This window comes from Cyprinus carpio, chromosome A14 (genome assembly GCF_018340385.1).
Source record: "Cyprinus carpio isolate SPL01 chromosome A14, ASM1834038v1, whole genome shotgun sequence".
Classification (NCBI taxonomy): Eukaryota; Metazoa; Chordata; class Actinopteri; order Cypriniformes; family Cyprinidae; genus Cyprinus; species Cyprinus carpio.
Window position 1 is genome coordinate 16722144 of NC_056585.1, and position 25920 is coordinate 16748063.

The following is a 25920-nucleotide window of genomic DNA, read 5'->3' on the forward strand; positions in this document are numbered from 1 at the left end:
TTCAAAATCTACTTTTGCTGGATATTGCATTGCTTCATTTATGTGATGGAAATTCAGAGCCAAAGACAAGTTGTAAAAACGTGACATGGAATGTTGCTCATCGTTTTTGAATCCTGAACCTTTGACCTGGAGGATTGTTGTGAAACACAAACAGCTGAATAAGAAGCAGGAGAGAGATGAGAGAGAAATGGTCATTTATGGCTTGGAAATGTGATGACGATTGTGTTATATACTGCTGTTTGAATCCATTATGTCCTATTTAAAGCTCGTTTCACTTGAGTAAAGGTAATAGAACATGGTGTCTTGATATTAATTTGGTGAACTTTGTTGTTCTTTTTTTAAACAAAATAATTACTAAAATAAAATGTTCAAACTTAAATGAAAAAATCATGGTAAAAGCAAACAAGAGCAAACAAAAGAAAATATATTTATCAAAATTATGTTATTTAATTAATTAAATGTTAATACCAGACCATAAAAAATATTCATTGTTTAAACAGAACACATTTTTGACAGTCTCAAAAATAGTACAATTTTCAAACATATATTTGTGTGTCGATATTGCAATAGAAATAGTTTTAAAATGTTAATACTTAAGGACTAAAACTCTGCACAAGTACACATAAAAACAAGAAATACACATTTTTTTAGGGATTTGGAAAATATTAAGTGTGACATGCAACTAAACACAAAGTTAACTGCAATTACATTTTCATTAAAGTGCATTCACTGACCATATAATAGAATAATTAAAAATGTAAAGCAGCACCAACTAGTCTCATTATTCATAATTTATTTGATCAACATGAATATAATATTTATTAATATATAAAATCATTTAATATAAGGCCCTGTTTTCTCCCTGTCATAGTTATCAGTAAAATGGTAAATACAGTTATTATTACTTTATAAACAGTTCTGTTAAACTGATAAATGGCTCCAGAGGCGTCATGCACTCAAGATTTTTGAGGGGGCACACATGAGTGAAAAAAAAGTTTTGCAGTGTTCCTGTGGCTCAGTGGTAGAGCATTGCGTTAGCAGCCCAAAAGGTTGTGGGTTTGATTCCCAGGGAACACATGTTAGGTAAAAAATGTTAACCTGAATGCACTGTAAGTTGCTTTGGATAGCGTCTGCTAAAATGCGTAAAAATTAAGAAAAAAAAACATTTATAAATTGTTATTTTATCTATAATTTATGATGGGCAAAGTAGACTAATACTGTAATGTATTAACTACACATAAAACCCATCTTTTTACTTAAGTCCCAGATATGGGTGTCATGCCATAAAATATTTTTAATACGACTCATTTTGTATTAATGTGAATTTAATAACAATGTTGTAAGTTACTAATTATAACATTAATTTTACAGAGAGCAAAGAGTATTTAAATTATCAAAGAACAATTTCATTTAGACTAGCCAGAGTTCAGGCACTCTCCCATTTAAATCACAAAGCCCACTGTGAAATTAATATCTTGTACGCACATCTACACTTTGTTATTTCTGATGAGGGAATTCGCCAGATAATTCAGTCAGCGAGCAAGTGAACAAAACACCGTGTTTCAGAGATGACTCATCTGAACGTCTCTGATTGGCCATCGCATTCATAAGCTCAACAGAATCGTGTGTGATTGGTTATAATGCAGCGCTGTACAAAGCGTGAACGCAGATTTGAATTTAGCAGCTGGTGATGTTCCGCACTGAACTATCTAATCATACCGGTGCGATTGTATCAAATATAAAACATATTATTCGGTTATTTTTTGTCTTTAGGAAGCAGCATTCAAAATTCACTTGGCTCAGAAATCTGAGGGGGCACGTGCCCAAATCACTTTGAATTGGCATGACGCCTCTGAATGGCTCAGTAGTTAAGGAAAAGGTTAGCTGGTTACTATTGCTCAGAATACATTTTTCTCCTCAATACTGTTTGCACCTGTTATGCTACATGTCCTTGGCAATCTTAGACAGCTGATTAAACTTCTCTCTCTTTCATCACAGTCCCTTATTGTAAGTCAGCACCTTGCAATCCGTTGCCATGGCAATTTCCGGCTCAAGGTGAGATGCCTCGATCTGTGAGAGCAAAGAACGATTAGCAAGCAATTCCCTGCTAAAATATTTATTATTCAAAGCATACGCACACGCATACACACACACACACACACACACACACACACAAAGATTAATGGCAAGAGGTCGACAGACAAAATGAAAACTGCTGCAGCAACTGTTTGCAGTAGAGGAAGAGGGGAAATGATGCAGGTATTGCTGCAGTACCTCTGACATCTGTGGGAAGAGACTGATAGCCAGCGGCAAGGACAGACCAAAGACGGCCAGACACACTAAACTGTGCACAGGCAGCATCATTCTGCGATGGGCCTGCATCAGAGGAAGCCTGGTCGAGGACAGTAAGAACTGTAAGACTCTCATGACTGTGATTTTTTAGCTATTAAACAATAATTGAATTTTCATTTACAGAATTAATTACAAGTAAAAGTATAATTTATTCATAATTATAATTAATAATATATATATAATGTTAATAATATTTATAACACAATAAATTATTAGTAATTATAATTAATAATGATTCCAATTCAGAAATTAATTTAAATGCAACTGAAGCAAAAATAACTCCATACTTTTCCAAGAAGGCCATTATGATTGGTGGAAGGACAAAGATTGGCAGTGGTAGCGCTACTCGAGTTAGTGCTGTTTCTATCAGTGCCTGATAAAAAAATAAAAAAAAGGCATAAAAATAAAAAAGTCTATTTATGACCTAAGGAAAATAATTACTTTTGTAAATTCACGTAACAACATGGCTAGTAATAATACAATTTGGACTATTTATAATTATGTCTAGCTTTACTTGCATTGATTTGAAAATAAACAATTAGCAAAAAACATTTAAAGCAAAAAATGTACGCACATGTTTGGCAGCTATCCGTGAGGATCCCACTACATTCCCTTTGCTGTCTAGCACATCTATTCCCTCAGACAGCTCATTGTGTCTCATTAGAGCCACGTTACAGATGTTCGCACTGGCTGAGAAGTAAAACATACACACATCTTAATAATGAGCATCCATGCTAAACAAAACATGACATCCAGTTTCTGTGAAAGGTCATGATGTAATAACCTGATATAATATATTTCTGAGGTGTGTCTATTATTTTAAGAATTCACAGTTGAATCTGCAATGTACTTGATTGAAGCTTATAGTTTGGGGTCAGTAAGATTTAAAAAAAATATTACTTTTAATCAGCAAGGATGCATTAAACGGATCAAAAGCTATTCTAAAAATAATGTTCTAATTAAAAAAAATGCATCACAGTTTCTACTAAAATATTAAGCAGCAAAGCTGTTTTCAACACTGACAATAAGAAATTTTTCTGAGCATCAAATAAGCATATTAAAATGATTTCTGAAGGATCAAGTGACTGAAGTAATAGCTGCTGAAAATTTTCCATCACAGGAATAAATTACATAAAAAAAAGAAAACAGGTAAATTTAAATTGTAATTATATATCATAATATAACTAATTTGCTTTATAATCGATCAAATAAATCAGTTGTGGGAAGAAGAGACATCTTTCAAAAACATTAAAACAAAATCTTACCGACTACAAACTTTTGAACAGTGGTGGATGTGTTATGCTTTCATTCTGACAGCAGGGGGAGCTTCACACAATACAGAGTGAGGGACTGAGTCCAGCACTTTACTGTCTCTGTGTAAGGACCTACCTACAGCAGGGAAGGGGATAAACCTCTGTATGAACAGTCTGGTGGCAGGGCTAAATTTGCTGGATTTCTCAATAAGTACATTCAGTCCCACCTAAAGTAAGACAGAACATTACAGGAAGATTTAAATGAGATTTGCATGTAAAACATTACTAAACAAGATGTTATGGAAGTAGAACACCATCACCCCTAAGGGCTATTTAACATTTTATAATAATAAATAAATGTTCTAAAAAATGATTTTCATATCAGACAGAAATTTTAAGGGGGCGAACATTTATACACAGCTTATTTAGAGGTCATGACAAACATTTACAATCATTTACACACAATTAATCTGAAACAAAACCTGCACATCACTGACTTACTGCAATAGAAACGGCACTGGTGACGGCACCCACATATCCCTGAATAAACTTTGAGGTTGGTGTTGGCTAAACATAAAATTGGGGGAAAAAAATAATCATCAAAATCCAGGTGCAGCAAATGTACCACAGACCATTGTGCAATGAAAAAAAAAAAACACTCTGAGGTTGTGAACCACAGTCAGATGCAGAACAGATGTCTGGCCCTCGGGACAAAACAATGATCACTCAAATGGAATCGAGTAGAAGAAACGCTTCACTGAATGAGCATCTGCAGCAGCATCGCAATAGTTAAACCTCAAAAACCTGACCTGATTTAAAAGAACTTTTCAGACCGTACCTTTGTGGCGTTGCGGTTGGCGTAGTTCACACAAGCGTTGTGACTCTGGTTAAGCCACTGTAGGAGAGAAATCCCTGATTAGCCTGACAGTCATTTGAATTATTGGTTGATTATTGTTGAATTCCTCTTTCAGATAATCATGATTGATTTGATTTTCTATGAAGTCAGCTTCTGGTAAGAGTCAAATATATATACAGGAAATCTAATTAATTAGGACAACTTTAGTCTGATATTTATTTCTAACTGTAAAACAGTGGCTGTTGGGATACTGACGAGGCAGAGCCAGCCTTTAGGCTTCCTGGCACTGAGGCACTCAGATGATGGGAACAAGCCCCTTTACCTGCCAGAACACTGTAGAGGCCAAAGTCTGGTTTGGAAGGAGAAGACCAACAACCTGCAAGAGAGTATACAGCAATACGCTGGTTAATAATTTACACCTATCTATAGAAAGAAAGGTTTATTACAGACTTTAGAGACTCAATACAGATTTCAACACCTCGTATGCTTAGAGGATTTGGATGTGTCAACACTAGATGCATAGTGACTGGCAAGGCTTCCTTTCTCTAATATTTGCTCAGTCTGTGTGGCACTTTGATCTTTTTTTTTATAAGCAAACAGAAGACTTACGATTGGCGTTCCAAATGGCACATAGCCTGTGAAATGCAACCAGATAAGAGAAATAGCAACAACAAATTAGAACTCAGAAATCAGAACAGAGTAAAAATAACCTCTTTGGCACTCCTCACCTCATTTGCATTTGTTTGAATATTTATTACTTTAAGTTTAAACAGTGTTAGTATGGTGCAATTCTATTATTAATTTCATGGCATGACCAAACTGCTGCACACCTGCATAAATAATCACTGTTTTTTTTTTGTGTGTATATATAATGAATTATATATTTTATATATGGATTAATTATTAATTCCAGGTAAACTAACAAGCTATTTATTTAAATACATCCACTTCTAACCTGCTCTATGCTCTTACCTGACATGCGGAAAGGCATGAAGATTTTTTCTCCGGTGTCGGGGTGAATGATGGCCTGGAAGGAGATGAGTCAGTGACTATAAAACATTTAAAAGTGGCAGAGAACAATGATCACAAGACTCACCTGCTTCACCTTCTGAGCCTCCCACAGCTGAACACAAAACACAAATTGTTATAAAACACTGCACCGCATATACTACACACAAGTTATCTGTTGAAACATCCACGATTTCACCTGGTGATCTGTAATTCCTGGAGGAAGATTCCCTTGCTTGAAATCATCCAGGAGTTTGATACATTCTCTTAAACGACTCTATAAAAATAAAACAGAAATAGGACTACAGGATGCAACTCATACAAAAAATTTAATAAGTTGATAGGAATTATCATTCATTCTTTATGAATGCGACAATAACAGTATATAAAAGAAAGGAAAGATCATTGTAGGGTAAAAACAATGCAACTCTCTGATTAATTCACCACAATTACTATAACACAGACAAGATTTCCATACCTCTGTCACAAACAAAGTGGAAGGATCGATGATATCAATGAAATGTCTCAACCTGCCAAGAAATGTGCTCTGAGGAAGAAAAACATTCCTTCAGTTTCACAAACTTACATTCTTAGTCAGAGCCTAAGATAAAGAAAAGATGCAAAAAGGACAACCTACTCACAGCACAAACCAAAACATGATTAAAACTAGCTGTTTTGTAACTTAAATTGCTGTTCTAATTGTAGTTTAGATTTAGCCTAAAATATTTTAGGGCTGCTAAGACAACTCACTGACAGGTTGAGCAGAATGTGCTTAAAGGAGCGACAACTGCCTGCATTAACAGTCCCACTGTCTCTGAACCCCGGGCAGCAATGCAAGCGGATTTCTGAGAGCCAACTGTTTCAGAGGCCCGATGGTTGTGCATGCCAAGGGGTTTTTTTTTGGCAAAGGACACTGTGTAAAAAAGCAGCTTCAATCAACTGCATCTAAATTATTTATCCAGGGACAAGGCAAAAAAAAACAACAACCTGAAATCCCTTTTATCTTACAATATATAGTGAAGAGAGCAAGAAAAATCTGCTGATCTGACTTCGCTCGGCTAATAATGTTATTTCTGGGCTACATACACTTGCTTCAAAGCTGTTGCAGAGAGCCATGTGTGAGCACATGTCTGCTGGAGAAGACTTGTTAATTATGCATGTGTTTCTGCTCCCCAGAGAATATGCAACACAGTTAGCAGAGACGGGGCAGGAAGAAAACACACCCATATCCTTAAGATGCACTGATTTCACCTAAAAATAGCAGCAATAAAAAACGATCACTGTCTGCATTAGTCACATGCACATGTGCTGGATTTTGCCATAAACCAGTTAGATTTAGATTCAATCTCAACAGAAAGTGATGATAAAGACAGGGACAGACCCAGTGAGCACAGGCAAAAGACTTTATATTAGCATATATATTTTCAGAAAAATCTTGGACCAGCTTGTCAGCGGGGCAGTGATCTTTTGTTTGGTTGTATTCCCTGTAGACCCAAAGCAGACTCATTTGGGCAGCATATGGCATAATAATCAGATGAAACTCATTATTGCACCAAAAAGAACACTGAAGTATTTCATTTGGATGCATTCAGAGCATCCAAAACTAACAAAGGGAAGGCAGATTATACCTCACCATTCTGCCCTCTATTGAAGACAATGTAAATGTAAGGTTTTCTTAGATTAACAGCGCTGCATTTCAAACAATTCATCATGCTGAGCTATAACAGTGTGAACTGGCCCCTAACAAACTCAGAGAAGGAGGCTGATGACTGACATGCTTGATTTCAGACTGCACGTTAACCCATTCCGACACAGTATCCATTTCAGTGGAATACTTGAAAAAATAAGTCTTCTTTTCAAATGAAGTATTGCAGTCATGATATCATACTGAACAGTTTTTATTACATAGTTTTTTATGCAATGTACATTGTAATCAACTCTATACTGACTACTGACACAGGACTGACACATGATCTACAAATTTTGTCCAATCTTCCAAATTAAGTGAAATTATTTTTTTGTTTTGTCTTACATGTTTACATTTAACATAAAAAAATCTAAATATATATTTTTAGAACATTTAAGTAGTCAGAAATCAATTCAAAATGACTGAATTCAAGCTTTAAATCTACTAATATAGAAAATAATTTGAGAAATTAAAACAGCCTAAAACCATTTCTGTATTCACATTTTTAAATTTTAAGTGTTCTTGACATTTTTAATCTGATCATCCAGTTTTTCAGAACCAATATGGATATCAGAACTACCTATTAAAAGATTACACAGTATGTTCACAGTATGAATAAATTGGTCATATTTTTGATTGCATGGAACATAATTCGGGTCTGAACGGGTTAATTAGGATGACCGCGGTGTTTCCATGGAGGCAACAGGACTTAAATAGATGGTCATTTATTTGACCGACACGAGCGCGTGAGATCTCACAGAAAACACAGTAGATGAGACAATTATTTGCATTCGTTCAGCAAAAGCAGGTCCTATTACAAAAGAAAAAACTGAGTCCATCCGATGTATAACCACATTTGTTTTACGAAATAAACAAAACGGGGAGGACAGACAGTTTTTCCAGCTTTTTAGAAAAATTATGAACTTTGACAATGTGCTGCGAAATCACTCCCACGTAATACAAAAATAAAAGTGAACAGTAAAATCAACAGCTTTAAAAAAACAATCTTGCCCCACTCATTTCCTGCTATTTGCATATAAGAAGAAAAGCTGCTGGGCATGCATCTAATGGTTTGTGAGTTTCTAATATAACAGTGCATCCGCTCATCACGATCAGTTGCATCGGACAGTTATAACGCGGTGAAGCAACGACAAGACAACGCAAAAAGGCTTGAGAAATGGGTGACTTTCGCAGTACAGTGCTGAAGCAATGCAAAGGTATCTACACACGTTGTTTATCAAAGATGCCCAGACAAAGATGCACTTTAACATCGCGGCAAACTCTTTACCTGCTCGTAACGCGGTTTTCCGAGCTGAAACACCGGACGAGACGCAGATTCCGCCATCTCAGCAGCGGTGAGTGATGTTAAATAATAAAAAGCTCCATGAGACGGAATTTGGAAGAATAGTCAACTCGGGTACGAAACTAGTGAAGCAATAGCTCGCAGGGGTTCATGGGAAGTGTAGTTTCCTGTTGAACTCGAGACAAAACAGATCGCAGAGCGCATTCCACATCCATTACACTTACAAAAGTCTGAAGATTTACATCACTTTATATTTTTTTCCCCACAATATTTTTAAAAATCTGGTGACTTCGGACAACTTTGAAGTTAAAAATTATAAAATTATAAAATTAATTTGCATCTAAAAAATGTTAAAAATGTTTTGCACCAAATAGACCTTGTAACCATAAAAATACATATCCATAAAAAAATTCAACGAATGATTCTGAAATCTCCTTTTGTTAAAAAAAATAATTATACAAGTCTTGAATGGTTCTGATTAATAATAAATTTATATTATCTCTTAAATAATATGAACCATTCATGAGATGATTTGAATGAATTTATAAGATTGTGGTTGGTTGGTACACTGCAAGTAATACAAAAATATTTAATCGTTCAGATCTGATGAATTAAGTCCACATGTCATGCATGTCCATAGGTGTGATGAATTAAGTTTGGGTGTCATGTATGTCAGTTTTTCAATGGACGATTCTTAAAATATTAAATGTGTTCCACCACAGTCCTAAATATGAGGATTTAAATATATAGGATTATGAGTTCACCGAAGGAGCAGAAAACATCTACCAGCCAGTTACAAAATAATCTATCTTGAATTATCATATTTAGGAGATGTGATTGTTTTTAGAATTCACAATTAATTGTTTCATATATGAATCATAAAAATAACCTTATCAGACAAATAAATGTTGAGTGATGTTAGTTTGGTTTAAAAGAAACATGTTTCTCTTAAAACAGTATAACCTTTTAACACTGTGCCAATCAAGCCTATAGTAAGGACATAACTACATTTAGGGAATATTCTATGACATTATGTTTGTTCCACCAGAGATAATTAACCAAGAATGTAAATTAGTTTCCTTTATCCTCATAGTAATTGTTAAAGATCAAATTTGCATTACTGTGGCATTTTAATGTTAAAACAGGCAAAGTTATTGCTATTTGACACTGAGTTACAAAATAATCTATAAAAATAAGCCCAAACAATGCAAGCAGAGACACTGTCTGTTTGAGCTTTGAATCCCACAACATTAATATTTCATGAAACCCATCTGCACATTTCACTGCTGTTATGAATCAGTTGTGTACAATTTTATATATGTACAATTTATAATGTATTTTTTATCTATAGACTATTTTTTATGTAATATCCAACATTTTGTTACTATTATAATTTATTTTAACGTTTACAAAGTGGGCTAAGCACAAAGTACAATTAATAATCTTAAAAAGCGCGGTAGTGCCACCTAGTGGCAATTAATTATAGCACTACTGTGACTGTTGAACCGCTTTACTGTTCAGAGGTAGATGAAGAAGCACGAGTCTCATAACCTATGTCTATTCTGTAAAGAACTCAAACAAAAACACGACAAATGGTTTTATAACTTTATTTTCAAATAATTTTGAAAATGAAGCTGTATGAAATAATTTGCAATAAATAAAATAAGAAAATACAAATGTGAAAAAATAAATCCACTGAGGCACGTTGCAAAATGGTGATTAAAAGGCAAAACCAATCAACAACAATCTAGTATCACAGTGATACATGCTTCTTTCCTGCAACACACTGGGAAACACAGAGGGCGAACGTAACTCGAACTAAAAAAAGTAAAATTTTATTTCAGGATGTATAGTTGGTGAAATACAAATAATATTGATGCAGCGAGTCAACAAAATTAACAGGAACCCTGTACTTTCTTTATGTCCAATACTGAGACATAGAACTGATGTTCTTGTGGGACACAATCTCACATCATTTTCATCCGCAGAAATTATGAGGAAACATCAACCAAAGAAACCACTGAATACTGTACAAATTAATAAAAAAAAAAGTAGTGTAACGTAGTCACATGTAGTGTAAATAAAAAAAAAACAGAACAAAACCAATGGTATAAGACAATCAGAATGAATATCAGAGAAAACCATAAAGCCACTCTAACACAATTAAGTTACAATGCAGGAAAACACAAACAGATCTTTGTTTAACTTAAAAAGCATTGCTTTTGTGGTTTAGAAAGCATAGGCATTTGCATATGACTAAATTTGCTACTTTCGCAATGATGTAAGTATGCAGCAGTGCTAAGGCTTCATGAATATATTTTGTGTAGCATATATCAACTTAAGCTACAGCTTAGCAGGTTGTATTGCATAGCTTACATGTGTTGTGCGAGTGCTTGATGGAAGTGAGCATGCACTGATATCAGCCGTTTCTATGTGGCTCGAGCACAGCGGTTTTGCATAATGTGCATTAAGGTGCTTTAAAGCTATCAAGTAGTAAGATATTTATTTACATTTACATATTATTCAAAGCAATATTTTCCATCAACTTTGACACAAGGTGTATTTGTTACGTTATCTGTATTTATTAAATATTACTAGTGTTTTTAAATCTCTGGATTCATATCGAACAGTGTTTTAATACCATGTCAAGCTGAAACAATATTTTCTTGAGATATGGACAGGACTGAGATACGGAAGGTTGACGCATTATTTGAAAAGTTTAAGGGTTTTATAATATAACTTTGTGATTTTGTTCTAAACACTTCTAATTATGAGGAAAGAAGAGTGTTAAAGTGACATTTAAAGAAGTCAATTACTAAAGGCAGTGCTTTTTGTTGTGGATCTTCATAAATTTAGAGACATTTTGCTTGACATTCTGGTACATCAAGATCCCAAATCTTCTTATTTCCTATTAGTGTATTTATGAATAGGAAGACATATTTGTGTAGATTCTATGAATAATTACATCTACATGAAATCAACAAAATCTAATTGTACATCCTTTTTTTTTTACTTTTAACCACTGCCTTGTGCTCAAAGCATGACTAGTAGTAAGCTAAAGTTCAATGTTTGTGGATTTGGAAATCCAGTAAGAAGCATGCAAAGCTTTATCGTGTCTACGTGAATCTGGCAGTTTTGAAATTGAATGGAGCATCACAAATGGCTTTAGATCAATATGAGGTGTTCTTGGGACGGAGCAGGTCACTGTAGTTATTTTGGCCTGGCGCGTACCTGCAGCAAGGTCGGCGTCTGTTCCATGATGCGCACCAGCAGCTTGTCAATGTAGTCCTCCAGGTCTCTGACCTGAACCTTCATCTTCTTCAGTTCGGCCTCACGTTTCTCCAATAATGCCACCAGCACCTCAGTTTCAGCCTGCTGCTTCTTGACGTCCATTTCCTGCTGAAGCAGCAGAGCTATCAGCTCGGTGTTTGTCATGTTCTGGTACTGAGCCCGAGCCTCCATCAGAGCCAGCTGCACAGGAAACAGGTACAGAGTCACGTTTACAAGAGAAAAACAGTACTGAGGTACTGTACGTCATCACAGGAAACTTTTACAGAGTCTGGTTTAAAGGGTGTATTCAATATTTTTTTAGTTTGTCTGAACCAGGGTTTTTCTTAAATTATGGATGCCACAGATCATTAAATTTGATGTCTGCCTTTACATGTTAGGAAGGGTATCATTTACTTTGATGTATAAAGACCAGTTTTACTGTGTGTGGAAAAAAAAGATTTGTTAAAAAGATTGAAGGAAACTATTAATATGAATAAAGTACTATTTTTAGAAGGAAGTGCTATTAGATAAAAGCATTGCTTACAGCACCTTTAAACTTCCAGTACCTGGTTTTTCTCATCCCCAGCAGTGGTTGCTGGTGCAGATCGTCCTGGGTTGATGGTGGACTTGAGTTTCTCCAGCACTGAGCGGCTTTCAGGTTTCTTCTCTCCCTGCAGAGTTGTGCTGGTCAAGGGCTTCACCGGGTGAGGGCTGTACAGTGGTGCAAAAAGGAGATAAGTGAAGTATTTACACTGACCTAGGCATTTCATCATGGTTTAATTGGTAGTTTGTACGCATCCTTTTCTTTAAGTCACTTTAAATCTCATATTTATTCACTTCCTGATGAGTTAGTATAGCAAAAGCAACAGCGCATAGTGGAGGAAGCAATGGTTAAAAGTTATGAAAACCAACAATTTTATCACTCAGAGATGCTCTTTCATAACTCAGGAGATGTCCAAGTTCTTAGTTATCTTTCATTTAAGCATAAACTTGTTTAGAGATTTTCTCTTTGCAGTGTTGTTATTGTTAACTAAAAGTTAAACTTATATCATTGAAAAAAAATCATTAATTGAAATAAGGTGAAATAACTATAAATATTAGATATGAAAAAGAAGAAAAAAATATATATATTGCCTCAGCATCTTATTGAAAAAGTACTGAAACAAAAGTGAAATATATATATATATATAAACTGAAGTCCTTCGGATGAATAAAAGTTTGACAGAAATTGTTTTAGTCACTTCTAAAAGTTTTTTCTTAAGTCTCAAGAAATTTAATATCAATACTGACAAGGATGCACTTTGAGAAGCATCTTGTTTATGAATTTTGTCTCTTTGGGTACTAACAAACAGGTCAGTCATAATGACACAATCTCTACATAATCAAACCTCTCGTGAATACTAGCTGCATACAATATAACTGTCATCTAACTTTAGACTATTTCCATATGATTTGTTACCTCTACAAGAAAATGTTACTACCAAAACAGAATGAAGGCTGAAAGAAGCAATATAAAAGCAAAGATGAAAAATGAAAGAACTGAAACAAATGCAGCATGATCAAATCAGAAGAAAAGGTAATAAGAGATAATGCCAGAAAAATGCATACACATTTGTCAAAGTCCAAATTATAGGAAGCTGTGAGTGCAAAAACAAAGTTTGTTCTAGGCCAACATATGTGAGAGCATTTATGAGCCTGTCTTAGTGCACCTGCTGTGAGAGAGAATGAGGAAATTTCTCAGGTGAGAGCAGAGGTGAGTGCGCTTTTAAAGGCAGTGAGGTCTCACCTGCTTTCCTCATGGGGCAGGAGGACGTTAGCTGGCTGTGTCTCCTCAGGTGAGAGGGAGAGAGGTGCATCAGCGTGGGGCTGGGCTGTGAAGGAGGAGCATGTGGAACCCATGCTGGGCAACTCATCTGAGGGGTTCGCAGGAAGGGACGGCTCAGGGCAGAGACAGGAAATAGTACCAGCTAATGGGGTGGGTGAAGGGCAAGGACCATGCAAAATGAGATCTGATGTAGGATGAGGAGAGTCTGGCAGTGAATCGGGACCCGAGACAGTTTTGGGTGAGGCTGTGGTTGAGCGTGGTCTGATGCGAGCTGATCTGACTTCCGTTTCATAGGGGCTTCTGGAGTTTCTTGGAGCTACTCTAGCATGCAACTCCTCAAAGCTTATTTGTTCTTCCAGTGTTGAACAAGATTCCTCGACCTTGTTGTCCTTTAAGAAGCAGACTTCAGAGTTCAGGTTACCATCTGTTAAATGATTATGCTCCTTATCATCATGCGTAGCGAGCAAGTCATTGCCTTCTGCTAACTCTTGTGTGATTAGCATTGTCACAGTGTTGTCTTTGCTTGAGCATGTTTGAGTGATCACAGTGATCTCTTTGTTGAGGAGAATGTCAGCCACGTTGTGAGACTCACAGTTAACCTTTGAAGCAGTGTTCTGGTGTCCTCCCAGTTCTTCACAAGATCTCTCAGAAGGTGATGAGCAATGGGTATGGATTTGTGAGTCAGACAAATGTGACGTGATATTGTTACGGGTGTTTATTGGTGAAAACATCTTTAACTCTGATGCCATTCTGCACAATATATCCTCAGGTAAGCCGGGGGAGCACCTGGGAAGCACCAAATGCAAATTTGAACCATCTTCGGATGATTTAACACCATCTTTATTAATTTCAAAAGGTGGTTGCAATTCAGACAGTGAACTTCCGGAATCAATAAAAGCAAACTCTGAAGCATCTGTATTGTTGTTTGAATCTCTAGGTGAGAGGGTCAACAAACCCACTCCATTGGTATTAGTCTTGCATTGTTGTTCATTGGAGACCCTTATTTCACAGGAAGATTCTGAATCATGTTTTGGTTGGGCCTGAGGTGAACTGCAAAGTGATTCGGTCACTGTGGTTTCCCAGTCAGATGGGAAACACAGAGTTTCAGGTGCCATGTACTCACATTCAGAGCTTCCATGTGCATCTTCACCAAAACCATTCGGAGAGCTATTAGCATTGTTGTCCGTAGCAAAGTCATGACCCCTTGCTTCCCCAACCATGAATTTGTTCAATCTGATACCGCTGTGCAACTCTGCATCCATCTTGTTACACCCTACTGAAGAAATATGGTGAAACTCTTTATCTGAACAAAAAATCTGAGAGTTCCTCTTCACGTCTCCATCTCTCACATGCTGAAGGGAGGCGAAGTCAGTCTGGGAAAGGAAGCAGGCCTCTTTCTGCACAGCCAGCTCCTGGGCTCTGTCCAACCAGCTGTCTGTGGTGATCCCTTGGGTCCTCATGGGTCTACGTGGTGGTAGAGGAGGCAGATCCCATGGCCTTAAAACACCCATGTCAACTTCATCAACCCTTAAACCAATGCTCGCTTTGTTGTTTACACACAGCATCTGGTTTGTATTTGGTATATGTGAGAGAAACGGTGCTGATGGAGGTCTAGTTGGAGTCCCACTTGGTGATTTGAGCCGGCTGGTGGCAAACGCTTCAAAATCATCCCATTCCCCAGCCCTCTCAAGCAGAGAGTGGTTCGGATTACTGTTTGATTTTGTATCTGGTGTCTCAGGCATAATGGCCGGAAGAGACCTCTGCCTGGACATACTTCTGGGTCTTTCCCGTTTTATTGCGGACATTTTGTTCTGTGCTCCATTATGGAGGGGGCTGCATCCGACTGGATAATTATAAAGACTGGAATTAAGAGAACAGTAACCAGCAGTTGGAGACTTCAGTCCTTCCTCGGCTATAAGATCCTCAAAAAAGGGGTTTTGCTGTAGTCGTGTGAGGAAAGGGTTGGAGGGAGAGATGGAAGGGGGTGTTGGGGAAGAGTGGGTGAATGGGTTGGTGTGATTGCCACTAGGGGGAGACACCGAGCCAGTAGTGCAACCGAGGGGAAGAGAGCATGGGGGTTGACTGGGGGAGCAAGGGATCTGACAGGGGGTGTCTGAGCAGCTCTCTACCTTAGGAGAGACTCCCAGCCTGTGAAGGGAAGGCACAAGTAGTCCTCTTAGTCATAGATGTCTTCTATTACAGAGACATCTCTTAATCAAAGAAAATTTGTCTTTGGATTCAAATTTGTTCATGTTTTGATCGGAAGTGTCTGGCATATTTTGACCAGCTTGCACCTACATAAATACTGCTGGTTCAGTAGGAACAAAAGGCTTTCAGCCTATAAACTCTAACTAGGGGTGGGCGATACACCTGTAAACACGATAAACAAGTAGAAATTTCACAAATGGTATAAATCTTGGATTATAATCTCTAGTGTGGTAATGTGAAGAGACATTTTGGTGTTGCCGCCTTTAAAAAGTTTATCATTTGCATGCATTTTTTAGCCTTCTCAGTTTAAACTTTCAAGCAATTTTAAAACATTCAAGCACAATAAGACATAACACATGAAAGAGAATTCAATTTTGGTTCTTCATCTCACACCAGTGTTGCACGATATACCGGTACTAAAAAAGTATTGTGATACCCTGCTTTTAAAAACGGTACAATTCCTCATTTTACTAGTACTTTAAGAATGACAGCGTTTTAATAAGAGCCATATTTCCTGAATTGGATTGACATGCGACAGCAGGACAGCTCCCTGCATTCTCACTAGCCAGGCAAAAATTTTATATATCTGTGCAGCCCAACACTGCTTAAATTTACTTCAGAGTGAATGAGTAACATGCATAAATGAGAAAATAAAGTGCGGGACATGCTTGGTGTTAAAAAGAGTTATTAAGCGCAATAAACCTCGAAAAAGAACTCATGCTATCACACACCCGAAGCACGTGCACGGAAGTCCTCTCTCTTGCCATCACAAATTTGATCTCTTTCAGCAATTACTGCATTTCAGCGCTCAAATACACACACAATCATGTTTTTTATTTTTTTACTAAATTTTTTGTCATGATATCGGTTCAGTAGTATTATCAAGATATTTTAGTTAGGTATCGTATCAAAGTAAAAATTTTGGTATCGTGACAGCAGTATTTCACACAGTGTAAATACTAAATTGGCAATACCGGTTTATTAGCAAAAAAACACAGTTGGTGATGTCTTAAATGAATATAGACAGTTGGGAGAAAATTGGATGTGTATCAATAAATTATATCCGTTTTAGGTCCTAAAGTGACAGCAGCCTAATATACCTGCTGTCTGTGTCATTTAAAGGTGCTGTGTGTAAGATTTTGACTCTACTAAAGCATAACAATACCATAATATGTTTGCAGATATTTAAGAAACATGCCAAGTTAACATACTTGCTTATCTGAAAAACAATGCTACAGTCAGTAATTCTCCTTTGAAAATGTGCATTCTGGGCCAAAATTTCAGCCTGTGTTTTGGTTTGTGAAACCCACCCACTGCCAATTTACCCAGTTGTATTTCGGCATCCCGGGTGAAAAAGACCCTCTCCAATATTTTGAATTTGGACTGCAATACCTAGTTCAACCACTCAGTGTCAATCCTACATACAGCACCTTTAAAGGAACTGTTCACTCAAAAATGAAAATTTTATGTTTATCTGCCTACCCCCAGGGCATCCAAGATGTAGGTGACCTTGTTTCTTCAGTAGAACACAAATTATGATTTTTAGCTTCAGGTGTTGAATATTAAACCAAATTAAACCCTGCGGCTTGTGACGATACAAAAACGATCGTCTGTGCAAGAAACTGAACAGTATTTATATATTTTTTTTTTTTACCTCTGATTCACGCAATGTCCGAACTGTTAGAACTCTTGTGAACGCGCTTCACAGCAGCCTGCATCATCATCTTCTTGTGGCTTTATGGTGGATCGCAGACTTATAAGTGCATTACCGCCACCTATCTCTCAAGTGGACCATTGACACTCCTGATTGAGATTGTAGATAGAGTGTTAATGGTCCATTTGAGATAGGTGGCGGTTTTATTGCACATTTGATTATTCAATTTCTGTAGTATTTCTTACCTCTGACAGAAAGACCTACCTAAGAAAGGCACTGATTTTTTTTATTTTTTCATTGTTCTGTTACATTTGTTCTATTAAATGTTTATTTGTTTTCACTAAGCTTGAAAACTTATTACTTTCTAGTATTGTGTAGAATGTATAATTGTGAAATTTCAATGTCATCTTAAATTTTATCATCATAGCCACCTAATTTCCAGCAAAAAAATAAATAAAACAACTACATCAATTTGTGACACATACTATCATGAATTAAAATTATTAATAAAGATTTTGTCATATCGCCCACTCCTAAATCTATTAAAAGTAAAACAGGTTGAATGGTTGAAAAAATGGTTGAATGTGTCAAATAATAACATGCTGCTGAATGAAAAAATTAAATTACTGAAATGTGAAATAATAAAAATATAAATCAATGTAATATAAGTGGACATTTCTAATAAAAACAGCTGATGTTTTTGAATGGTTCAACAAATTTGTGGAACTTGACAAGTTTTTTTTTGGATGAAAACACACATTAATAATCCCTTCTTTGATTTCTTAACCTATGTTCTGCAGACCAAGAGCAATATAAAGGAATGAGATGGAAAAAAGCTGCACAGTAACTGTTGCATCAGCAAATTCAAACTCTCCATTTTCTAAGAATATTCTCTGAGGACCAAAATGCAGGCTGACATTCAAAGCCATTCACTTAAAAACAAAGTATCCCTTTAGATGAATGTCTGGCTGTCAAATATAGATAATAGGGAACAGCTACTGATGACACTGATACATCTATTGTACTGTAACATAAAACCTAGTAGCCTTGCTTGGCCTTCACTCACCTTGGCTTGTTCTGGGAGTCACCGGAGCCAAACCACCCTCTGCGTCTGCCCTCAAGAGGAGCAGAAACCTGGCTCTGCTCCGGCTTGGCTGGGAGAGAGTCACTCCTCCCGCTAGAAAACAGAGTTTTCCTCAGCTTTTTTCCTTTATCCACCACTTCCACAGGTCCAGCGGCCTGCACTGGCTGTCCCTCTGAGGTTGTGGCCCCTTGGGTCTGGCTTTGATCTGCTTCACTGTCCTCCTTCTTGCTCTTTTCAATGGACCAGCGTCTCCCATCGCTCTTCTGCGTGTCCTCGCTGCGTCGGGTCAGGTTCTGCAGAGACCGAGAAAGGGGCGCACATTTCTCCAGCAGGGAGCGCTTGGCCGGGATGGTACTTGGACTCTTGGGGCTGACAGGCTCGGATGAGTAGATATGGCTACCGTTGATGCATAGGGTTGATTTGGAGAGCGCTATACTTTGGCCTTTTAGGTTTTCCACAGCAGGGCTGGGACGAGGAACACCCATGATCTTACTGGCTTCATCACTGTGTGCACGCTTGTGGGTCATCACTTTAAAGACAGAGGTCACAGAGAGAAGACAGAAAAAGTGTAAAGACAAAGATCAGTATTTGTCACAATCAGACATTTGAGGAGAGGTTTTAATGATGGTCTTATATAATGGTCTTCATTCACTCACCCGTTCCAAACATGTTTGACTTTCTTTCATCTGTGAAACATAACAGAAGATATTTTGAAAAATGTCTCAGGGTTTTTTTGTCCACACACAATAAAAATCGATGAGTGTTTTGTTTTGGACCTTACTGACTTCAACTGTATGCACAAAAACTGTTGAAACAAATTTGAAAAAATATCTTTAAATATGATCCACAGAATTAAGAAACTCATACGAGTTTGGAGCAACACAAGGGTTGTCATAAACTATCATAAATTATAATGTGGAGCCCATAGTTTATTAACGGGTTAGCAACATAGTTATTATGTAAATTCTCAATGATGATTATGATAATGAATTCTCTCAGTTTATCTGTTCTTATAGACAACTGACCTTTAATTCCACCTTCAGTGTCCATTTGGAAGGGCTCTATCACTTTGCTGCTGTAGATGGGTGTTCTGGACAGCTCTGCTGAGACGAATGAATCCCCAGCGGACGATGCCATGCTACTGTCTGACGCCAGTGATGAACAAGACCGTGTGTCTGAATTCTTGCGCAGCTTCCCCTTAAGAAAGAAGTCTTTCACCTTGCTCCGGTGTTCATCGACCCTCTCTTCCTCACCTGGCTCATCGGGTCCACCATCTCCTGCAAACGGAGGACCTACAGACCCTGATAGGGCGGCGAAGCGGCCAGGTAAAATGGCAGAGGAGGATTCCATGTCTCCTCTCTTTCTTCCCGTGACGCGGTCCTTCAGCTTTCCAAATGCAGATCGGGGCTTGTCCTTTATGGTCAGATCGTACATACTAGCCGTCATGTTGTTGCGGGTAAACTGGATGGTGACCTGCAGCTCTCCCCGCTCCTTCTCCTTCCGACCAGCCTTGGAGTGAAGCTTGAGCCACTTAAATATAGAAAGAAAACAAAAATCAGCTAGAAGCAAATTTATATTATCTAACACTCAAAGTTTTTTAAAAAACTTAGAAATTATTGTTAATAACTTTATTAAGATTAATCTTTAGCAAATGTCTAAATGAATGATACTGTTTCATACTGTCGTTATATTGCTGTTATAAATTTACTTGTAGTATTTAAAGGGGTGGTTGATCAGCTTTTTTCAAAGGCTTGATTGTGTTTATGGGGTGCAGTGTAACGTGTTCATGCTTTGTTTAAAAAAAAAAAAAAACAACAACATTATTTTCACGTATTTTAACTTTATTCTACATCGCTGTTTCCGATCTCTTTTAAATCAGTCTGTTGAGTTCCTGGTTCTATGAAGCCCCTCCCTCAGAAATATGTAATCAGGCTCAGATTGGTTAGCTGGACCAAAGTGTTATGATTCGCTCAGAACAGCTCTGGATTTGCAAACTACCTAGTGCACGTTGTCTTGTGTTGTCATGAAAACTTTCAGTTGAGTTTATTTGTATGTTAACGGGGGCAGGGTTTATGTAAACATCGGGGTTAGTGATGTCACAAACCCAGGAAGAAGACGTAGTTTAGGATCTAACAGCAACATTAAACACTAACTAAAGTTTTAAAAAGTGAAATCCTAATCAACACTGATTTCAGTTTTTAGTGTTTTCATTTATTTAAATATTATAGAATTGTAATATCTGTAATTTAACAGTTAATTACTATAACATATATATAATTAAACATCAGGGCAGCAAGGTGCATCCTTACTTTCAGAACATCAACATCTTTCAATAGTTATCTTAACATAAATGATCTTAATGATCCTAATTTTCTTTAAGCAAAGTATACAGTACCCTTCAAAAAGTTTGGGGTCTGTTAGATTTTTTGTTTTAAAGACATTTATACTTTTATTCAGTTATGATGCATTCATTTAATCAAAGGGGAATTTAAAAGATCTACAATATAACAAAATATATATATTTTTTTTTACTTTCTATTCACTAAAGAATCCTGAAAAACGATCACTGTTTACACAAAAATCTTAAACAGCAAAACTGTTTTTAACATTTTTTTTATTATTTTTTATTGATGTTTTCAGAATTTCTTTGAACTAATGTTTATTAATAAAAAAATTTGTAAATATTACAATAGAAAACAATTATTTAAATTGTCTTTATACATTTTTGTTCAAATAAATGCAGCCTTGGTGAGCATAAGAGACTTAATTCAAGTGTAATCACTATATTTCTTTCTTTTGATTTTGGGATGTAATTTTCACACTTAAAATAATGCTCTCACTGATGGCCTCCTCTTTTATAACACTGACTAACAATTTCCTGCACCACACTGAAGCAAGCAGCTATGATCTATACTGCAGTACAAACACAAGTGGGGGCCTCTTGAACGAATGTTACTGCCTTAGTATGGTGCCGTCCCTTTGTCTCACACAGAACCAGTGGCGAAACTATTTCCTCCATTTCCGGTAGAGCACAGAGCACCTCATGTGCGCACACGTGCAGAGAGCCAAGACAAACGCCCTACACTGGGAGACGCAGAAGAGAGAGAAAACGAGGGAGAGAGAGGTGCAACTCTGAGCTGAATTAAAGCCAGATGTGCAGAACAGCCTCACGCCTACAACGACATGTGATGACTAGTGTGTGCAGAGATGGACATTTCTCCATACGTCTCTCCACATGACCTGAAACGCTGAGAGGCCTACATGGCAGTGCAAAGTTTGTCAAGATAAACACTGAATGCTGACTCGAAAAAGTCATTGTTGCGTGGTTACTCACAGATCCACCCACCACACTCCTGCACTGTGGTGTTCAAGATGGTTTCTAGGGCATTGCTAGGCTGTTGTTAAGATGCTTTTTAAGTGTTTGTTTGAGTTATGCTAAGTAAGGTGTTCTGAATATTGCTAGAGAGTTGCTAAATGGCTGCTAAACTGTTCTAATTGGTTTTTAGGCAGTTGCAAAGGTGATCTGGAAGGCTGCTAGGCAGTAGGTGTTCTGGGTGGTTGCTAGGCAGTTGCTAAGGTGCTCTGGGTGGTTGCTAGGACATTGTAGTTTAGTGGATCTCCACCTTTTTTTTTTTTTTTTTTTTAAATCTGCTTCTTTTCAAACGTTTTTATTACCAGAAACTGACTGTTTGATTGATTTTTTTTGTTCCACGATTGATTTTGCAATTTCAGAAGTTTTAAGAATTTGAATTGGATTTTCTTGAAACACCCTGACAGATAAGGAACTATTAAAATCAGCAACCTGCTTACAACACTGATAAGAAACAAACATACTGCTTAATAAACATTACATTATGCATTCAGTGCTTACTAACATCTTGATCATCTTTAAATCAATTTTGTTAGTCAGTTGAACGTTATGTGAATTTAATAGTTGAATGGTGGACGTGAGAATAAAGGTAGAAGTACTGAATATGAAAATAACAATGTTATTGTTGCTCAGCATGGCTCACTGACTTCCTCCCTCACTTGTTTATAGAGGTTTCAGCCAAGAGGCCCACCTACTTGATCTCGTCCTCCCCTCCCATGACATATGATTTACTCCTCCTAATGACGGCACTGCTAGTTGAATTTCATCTATTAGATGCGCAAGCTTTCAAACAAGAGATATATTTAAATAAAATTGAACAATGAAAAAAGAACAAGATTCCAGGAAGGTTACGTTTGTTGGAATGCAGTGAAATGCTTGTTTGTTGAGTTCAGTGCAGACTCTGTGACCATTCTGACACATGCTGGTACTGCCCTGTGTGGAGGCATGACTCTGTGCCAGCGCTACGCAAGCACACTGATGAGGACTAGATGCAGCATGCCCCTCCAAGTATGTTGCTGTTGCTGTGTCTGTAAAAACATATCCCCTTACTCTGGTATTCACAACAGTGTTGGTTTTACACTTCTCATAGATTGCTTGTGTGGCTTCGAGCACCATTCATTTGGTTGATACTGCTTGTAATCAGTAATTTAGGTTGTTTTGGTAGTTGGTTAAAGAATATTCCTGCAGTTCTGCGAATTGGAACGTCTGTCCAACTGTGAAATGGGTGCACAGAAATTCTTTCACCCAAAATCACAGACTCAAGGTTTTGGCATGCCTGTGTCAAATTCCCAGGACTATATAAACTGAAAAACAAGAAAAGCTATTCTTTAAATAGCTCTAAATTCTCTTTTTTGGCCAGGACTCCCTGGAAGAAGATATTTTTTATCTCAGTGGGACCTTCCTGGAATTAAAAGTTCATTCAGTTACATGAACACAAAGCTATAAAAAAAATCATAAATATTCAGTTTCTTAAGCCTATACCTTTTTACACTCACTCTTTGGAATGAAGCAAAGTGGTGAAACATGATTAAAAATGTCATGTCTTTTTTTTTATTATTTGACATATACCCTATAATCAGTGTTTTTTTTTTTGTACTACTATACTTTTAATTAATATTTTTAATAAGCTTTCATTTTGTATTTTAATTTTTTATCAAGTGTTTTTGCCTTTTTTATTCATTTTTTAAGTCTATACAGTTTTCAGTCATTTATTTCAGTTTTTAGTTATTTCAGTACATCAAATTAAAATATTTTATTTGAATTAGCTTTATATATATTTTTAATGAAAATGAAAACTATGTTGTGTCTACTTATTATACTATGTTTATGTATAACTGCTTGAACATAAACCTGCTTGTCAGCTGGTCTTCTAGCTACTAGTCTGATAGTTTAAGGAGGGTTTTTAAGCACTTTTATAATGTAACGTTACACTTACATGAATATGGTAATCATTCGGTACCATGGTACTGCCACAGTACAAAAAAGTAACAAGGAGGCCCTCGACCAAGAGGCCTATTAATTGATCCTATTATTAACTGAAACACTCACTCATTTCTGGGACACATTCCACCTTGAAAAACTTTGTCGAGGGGAATAATAGTTTGGCCGAGAAACACGTCCAGCCCGATCAGCACGCGATGCATCACGGTGAGCACCAGGTTGCTGCTCCCGGGCGGGTACGCGCTCATCCCGCCCGCCTCCAGCAGCCCGGGCGGCAGCTCAAACGAGCACTCCTCGTTCCACTGCGGCTCCTCAGCCTTCTCCACCAGGCCGGTGGTGTACTTCTCCTTGCCGACCTGGATGATGGTGTAAACATAGCGGTTGGCTTGCTTGCCCTTCGTCCGCAGACTCCTCGCGCGAAGGACGGTCACGTTGACGTGCGTCGGGACCCATCTCTGATCATCGTCGTCCAGGCTAATCAGAGGCATCCCGCTGCAGTTGGAGAGAGACGCAGTTGTTTGGGATAATCCAGCAGAATGACACTTGCGCACTGGATAACTATACACTGCCCGCCGCCCGAAGTTGCAGTGAGAGAAATTGCTGCATTATCGTGCAGCTCAATTCAAAAACACAATCACAATTGCAACGTTGATAATAAACCTAAAGTCCCTGGCGAGTCAAACTTCACATCAGTTTACCGTAGTGGGCGTTCTGGACCCTCGGCGTCACCACCACAACAGATTTTGACAACTCACTGCACTGCTGCTGCTGCTGCGCGGCCCGCCCTCCAACATTTAGTGGGGGCTCCGCAATAAAATATGCAGCTGAATTAAAGAGAAAGGCGACTCAAATCCGTGCTGCTGTAGTTCATATCAGAACATAAACAATCTAGCAGAGATCACTAGCTTGAGCTCTACTTTGGGAAGCACGCTGTGAGGAGTGCGGGAAAGCTGAAGCTGTTCATTGCTGTAAGTGGCGTTCGTTTGGTGAGCGAGTTTTGAATGAATCCTTTAGGTGAACGAATCTGTTTGTTTGAACAAATCTTTTAACTGAATGAATCGTTCTCGTCCATTTTCATGCACTTCAAATAGCTTTCGAGTAGGATATGCGAAGGAGCACATAGGTTAGACCAAAGTTACTGAAAGAATAATAACTCCCCTTCACTGATCTGAACAAGTCGCTGTTTTGAACAACCTTTACAACCAAAATCGACCAAATCAGTGGACGTTTAAAAGTTTTTTTTAACAGCTTTACCCGATTTGCTAATCACATAGGGTTATCGGGTAAAGTCGTTGTAAAGTTATCGGTTATAAGAACGCCCTCCAGCGTTCTGCAGAGATTTATCATTGGGTTTTGAGTCTAATTAGAGTTTTCAAGTAAATTAAGGACAGAGGAATCTGAACGAATTTAACTGGAATACCAATCGCCAAAACCTAGAGAGAGATTAAAGGATTAGTTCACTTTCAAATTAAAATTTCCTGATAATTTACTCACCCCCATGTCATCCAAGACGTTTACGTCTTTCTTTCTTCAGTTAAAAGGAATTAAGGTTTTTGATAGAAATATTTCAGGATTATTCTCCTTATAGTGGACTTTAACGGCTACCAAACGGTTGAAGGTCAAATTTACAGTTTCACTGCAGCTTCAAAGGGCTCTACACGATACCAGATGAGGAATAAGGGTCTTATCTAGCGAAACGATTGGTCATTTTCTAAAAAAAAAAAACAAAAAAAAAAAACATGTATATGCTTTATAAACAGAAATGCTAGCCTTGCACTGCCCTCCTATGTGTCCCCATGATTTAATGTAATACGTAATTAAGTTGAAAATGTCACGCTTGACGTAGGCGGAAGTACCGACTCAGTGTTTACAAATGTGGAGAAGGTGGACCTTTCAAAAGTTGTTGTATGTTCAATGACACACATTATTTTTTTGTAAACATCGTTTGATTTAGTTTTTGCACGTTCATTTGTAAACAGTCGGTACTTCCGCCTACGTCACGCATGACCTTTTCATTTTCAAATACGTATTATGTGAAGTGGACGCGCATTGCAGAGCAGTGCAAGGCTAGCATTTCTGTTTATAAAGCATATACATTTGTCATTTTTA

At 37.4% G+C, this 25920-nt stretch overlaps 2 protein-coding genes across 5 annotated transcripts; both read right to left on the reverse strand.

The window, feature by feature from the left end:
• Positions 1-423: 423 nt before the first annotated feature.
• On the reverse strand, positions 424-8652 carry LOC109103102 (sideroflexin-5-like). 2 transcript variants are annotated; one of them, XM_019116441.2, is made up of 14 exons: positions 8445-8652; positions 5948-6016; positions 5669-5746; positions 5558-5584; positions 5434-5488; positions 5071-5096; positions 4784-4837; positions 4444-4500; positions 4107-4172; positions 3742-3832; positions 2927-3042; positions 2640-2725; positions 2275-2392; positions 424-2070 (listed from the first exon to the last, which is right to left on the reverse strand). In XM_019116441.2, the coding sequence occupies exons 1-14, from the start codon at positions 8499-8501 to the stop codon at positions 1993-1995; spliced, it is 978 nt and encodes a 325-aa protein (XP_018971986.2). In that variant the 5' UTR covers positions 8502-8652; the 3' UTR covers positions 424-1992. The 2 variants fall into 2 exon arrangements, with proteins under 2 accessions (XP_018971986.2, XP_042625997.1); XM_042770063.1 differs by lacking the exon at positions 8445-8652 and adding an exon at positions 6220-6285.
• A 1400-nt stretch (positions 8653-10052) lies between these two features.
• LOC109103086 (rab11 family-interacting protein 5-like) lies at positions 10053-24922 on the reverse strand. 3 transcript variants are annotated; one of them, XM_042770064.1, is made up of 8 exons: positions 24510-24922; positions 23920-24303; positions 19526-20031; positions 19157-19186; positions 18483-19029; positions 13516-15702; positions 12296-12440; positions 10053-11930 (listed from the first exon to the last, which is right to left on the reverse strand). In XM_042770064.1, the coding sequence occupies exons 2-8, from the start codon at positions 24297-24299 to the stop codon at positions 11670-11672; spliced, it is 4056 nt and encodes a 1351-aa protein (XP_042625998.1). In that variant the 5' UTR covers positions 24300-24303; positions 24510-24922; the 3' UTR covers positions 10053-11669. The 3 variants fall into 3 exon arrangements, with proteins under 3 accessions (XP_042625998.1, XP_042625999.1, XP_042626000.1); XM_042770065.1 differs by lacking the exon at positions 19157-19186 and having other exon boundaries at positions 23920-24916; XM_042770066.1 differs by lacking the exon at positions 13516-15702 and having other exon boundaries at positions 23920-24915.
• Positions 24923-25920: the final 998 nt, after the last annotated feature.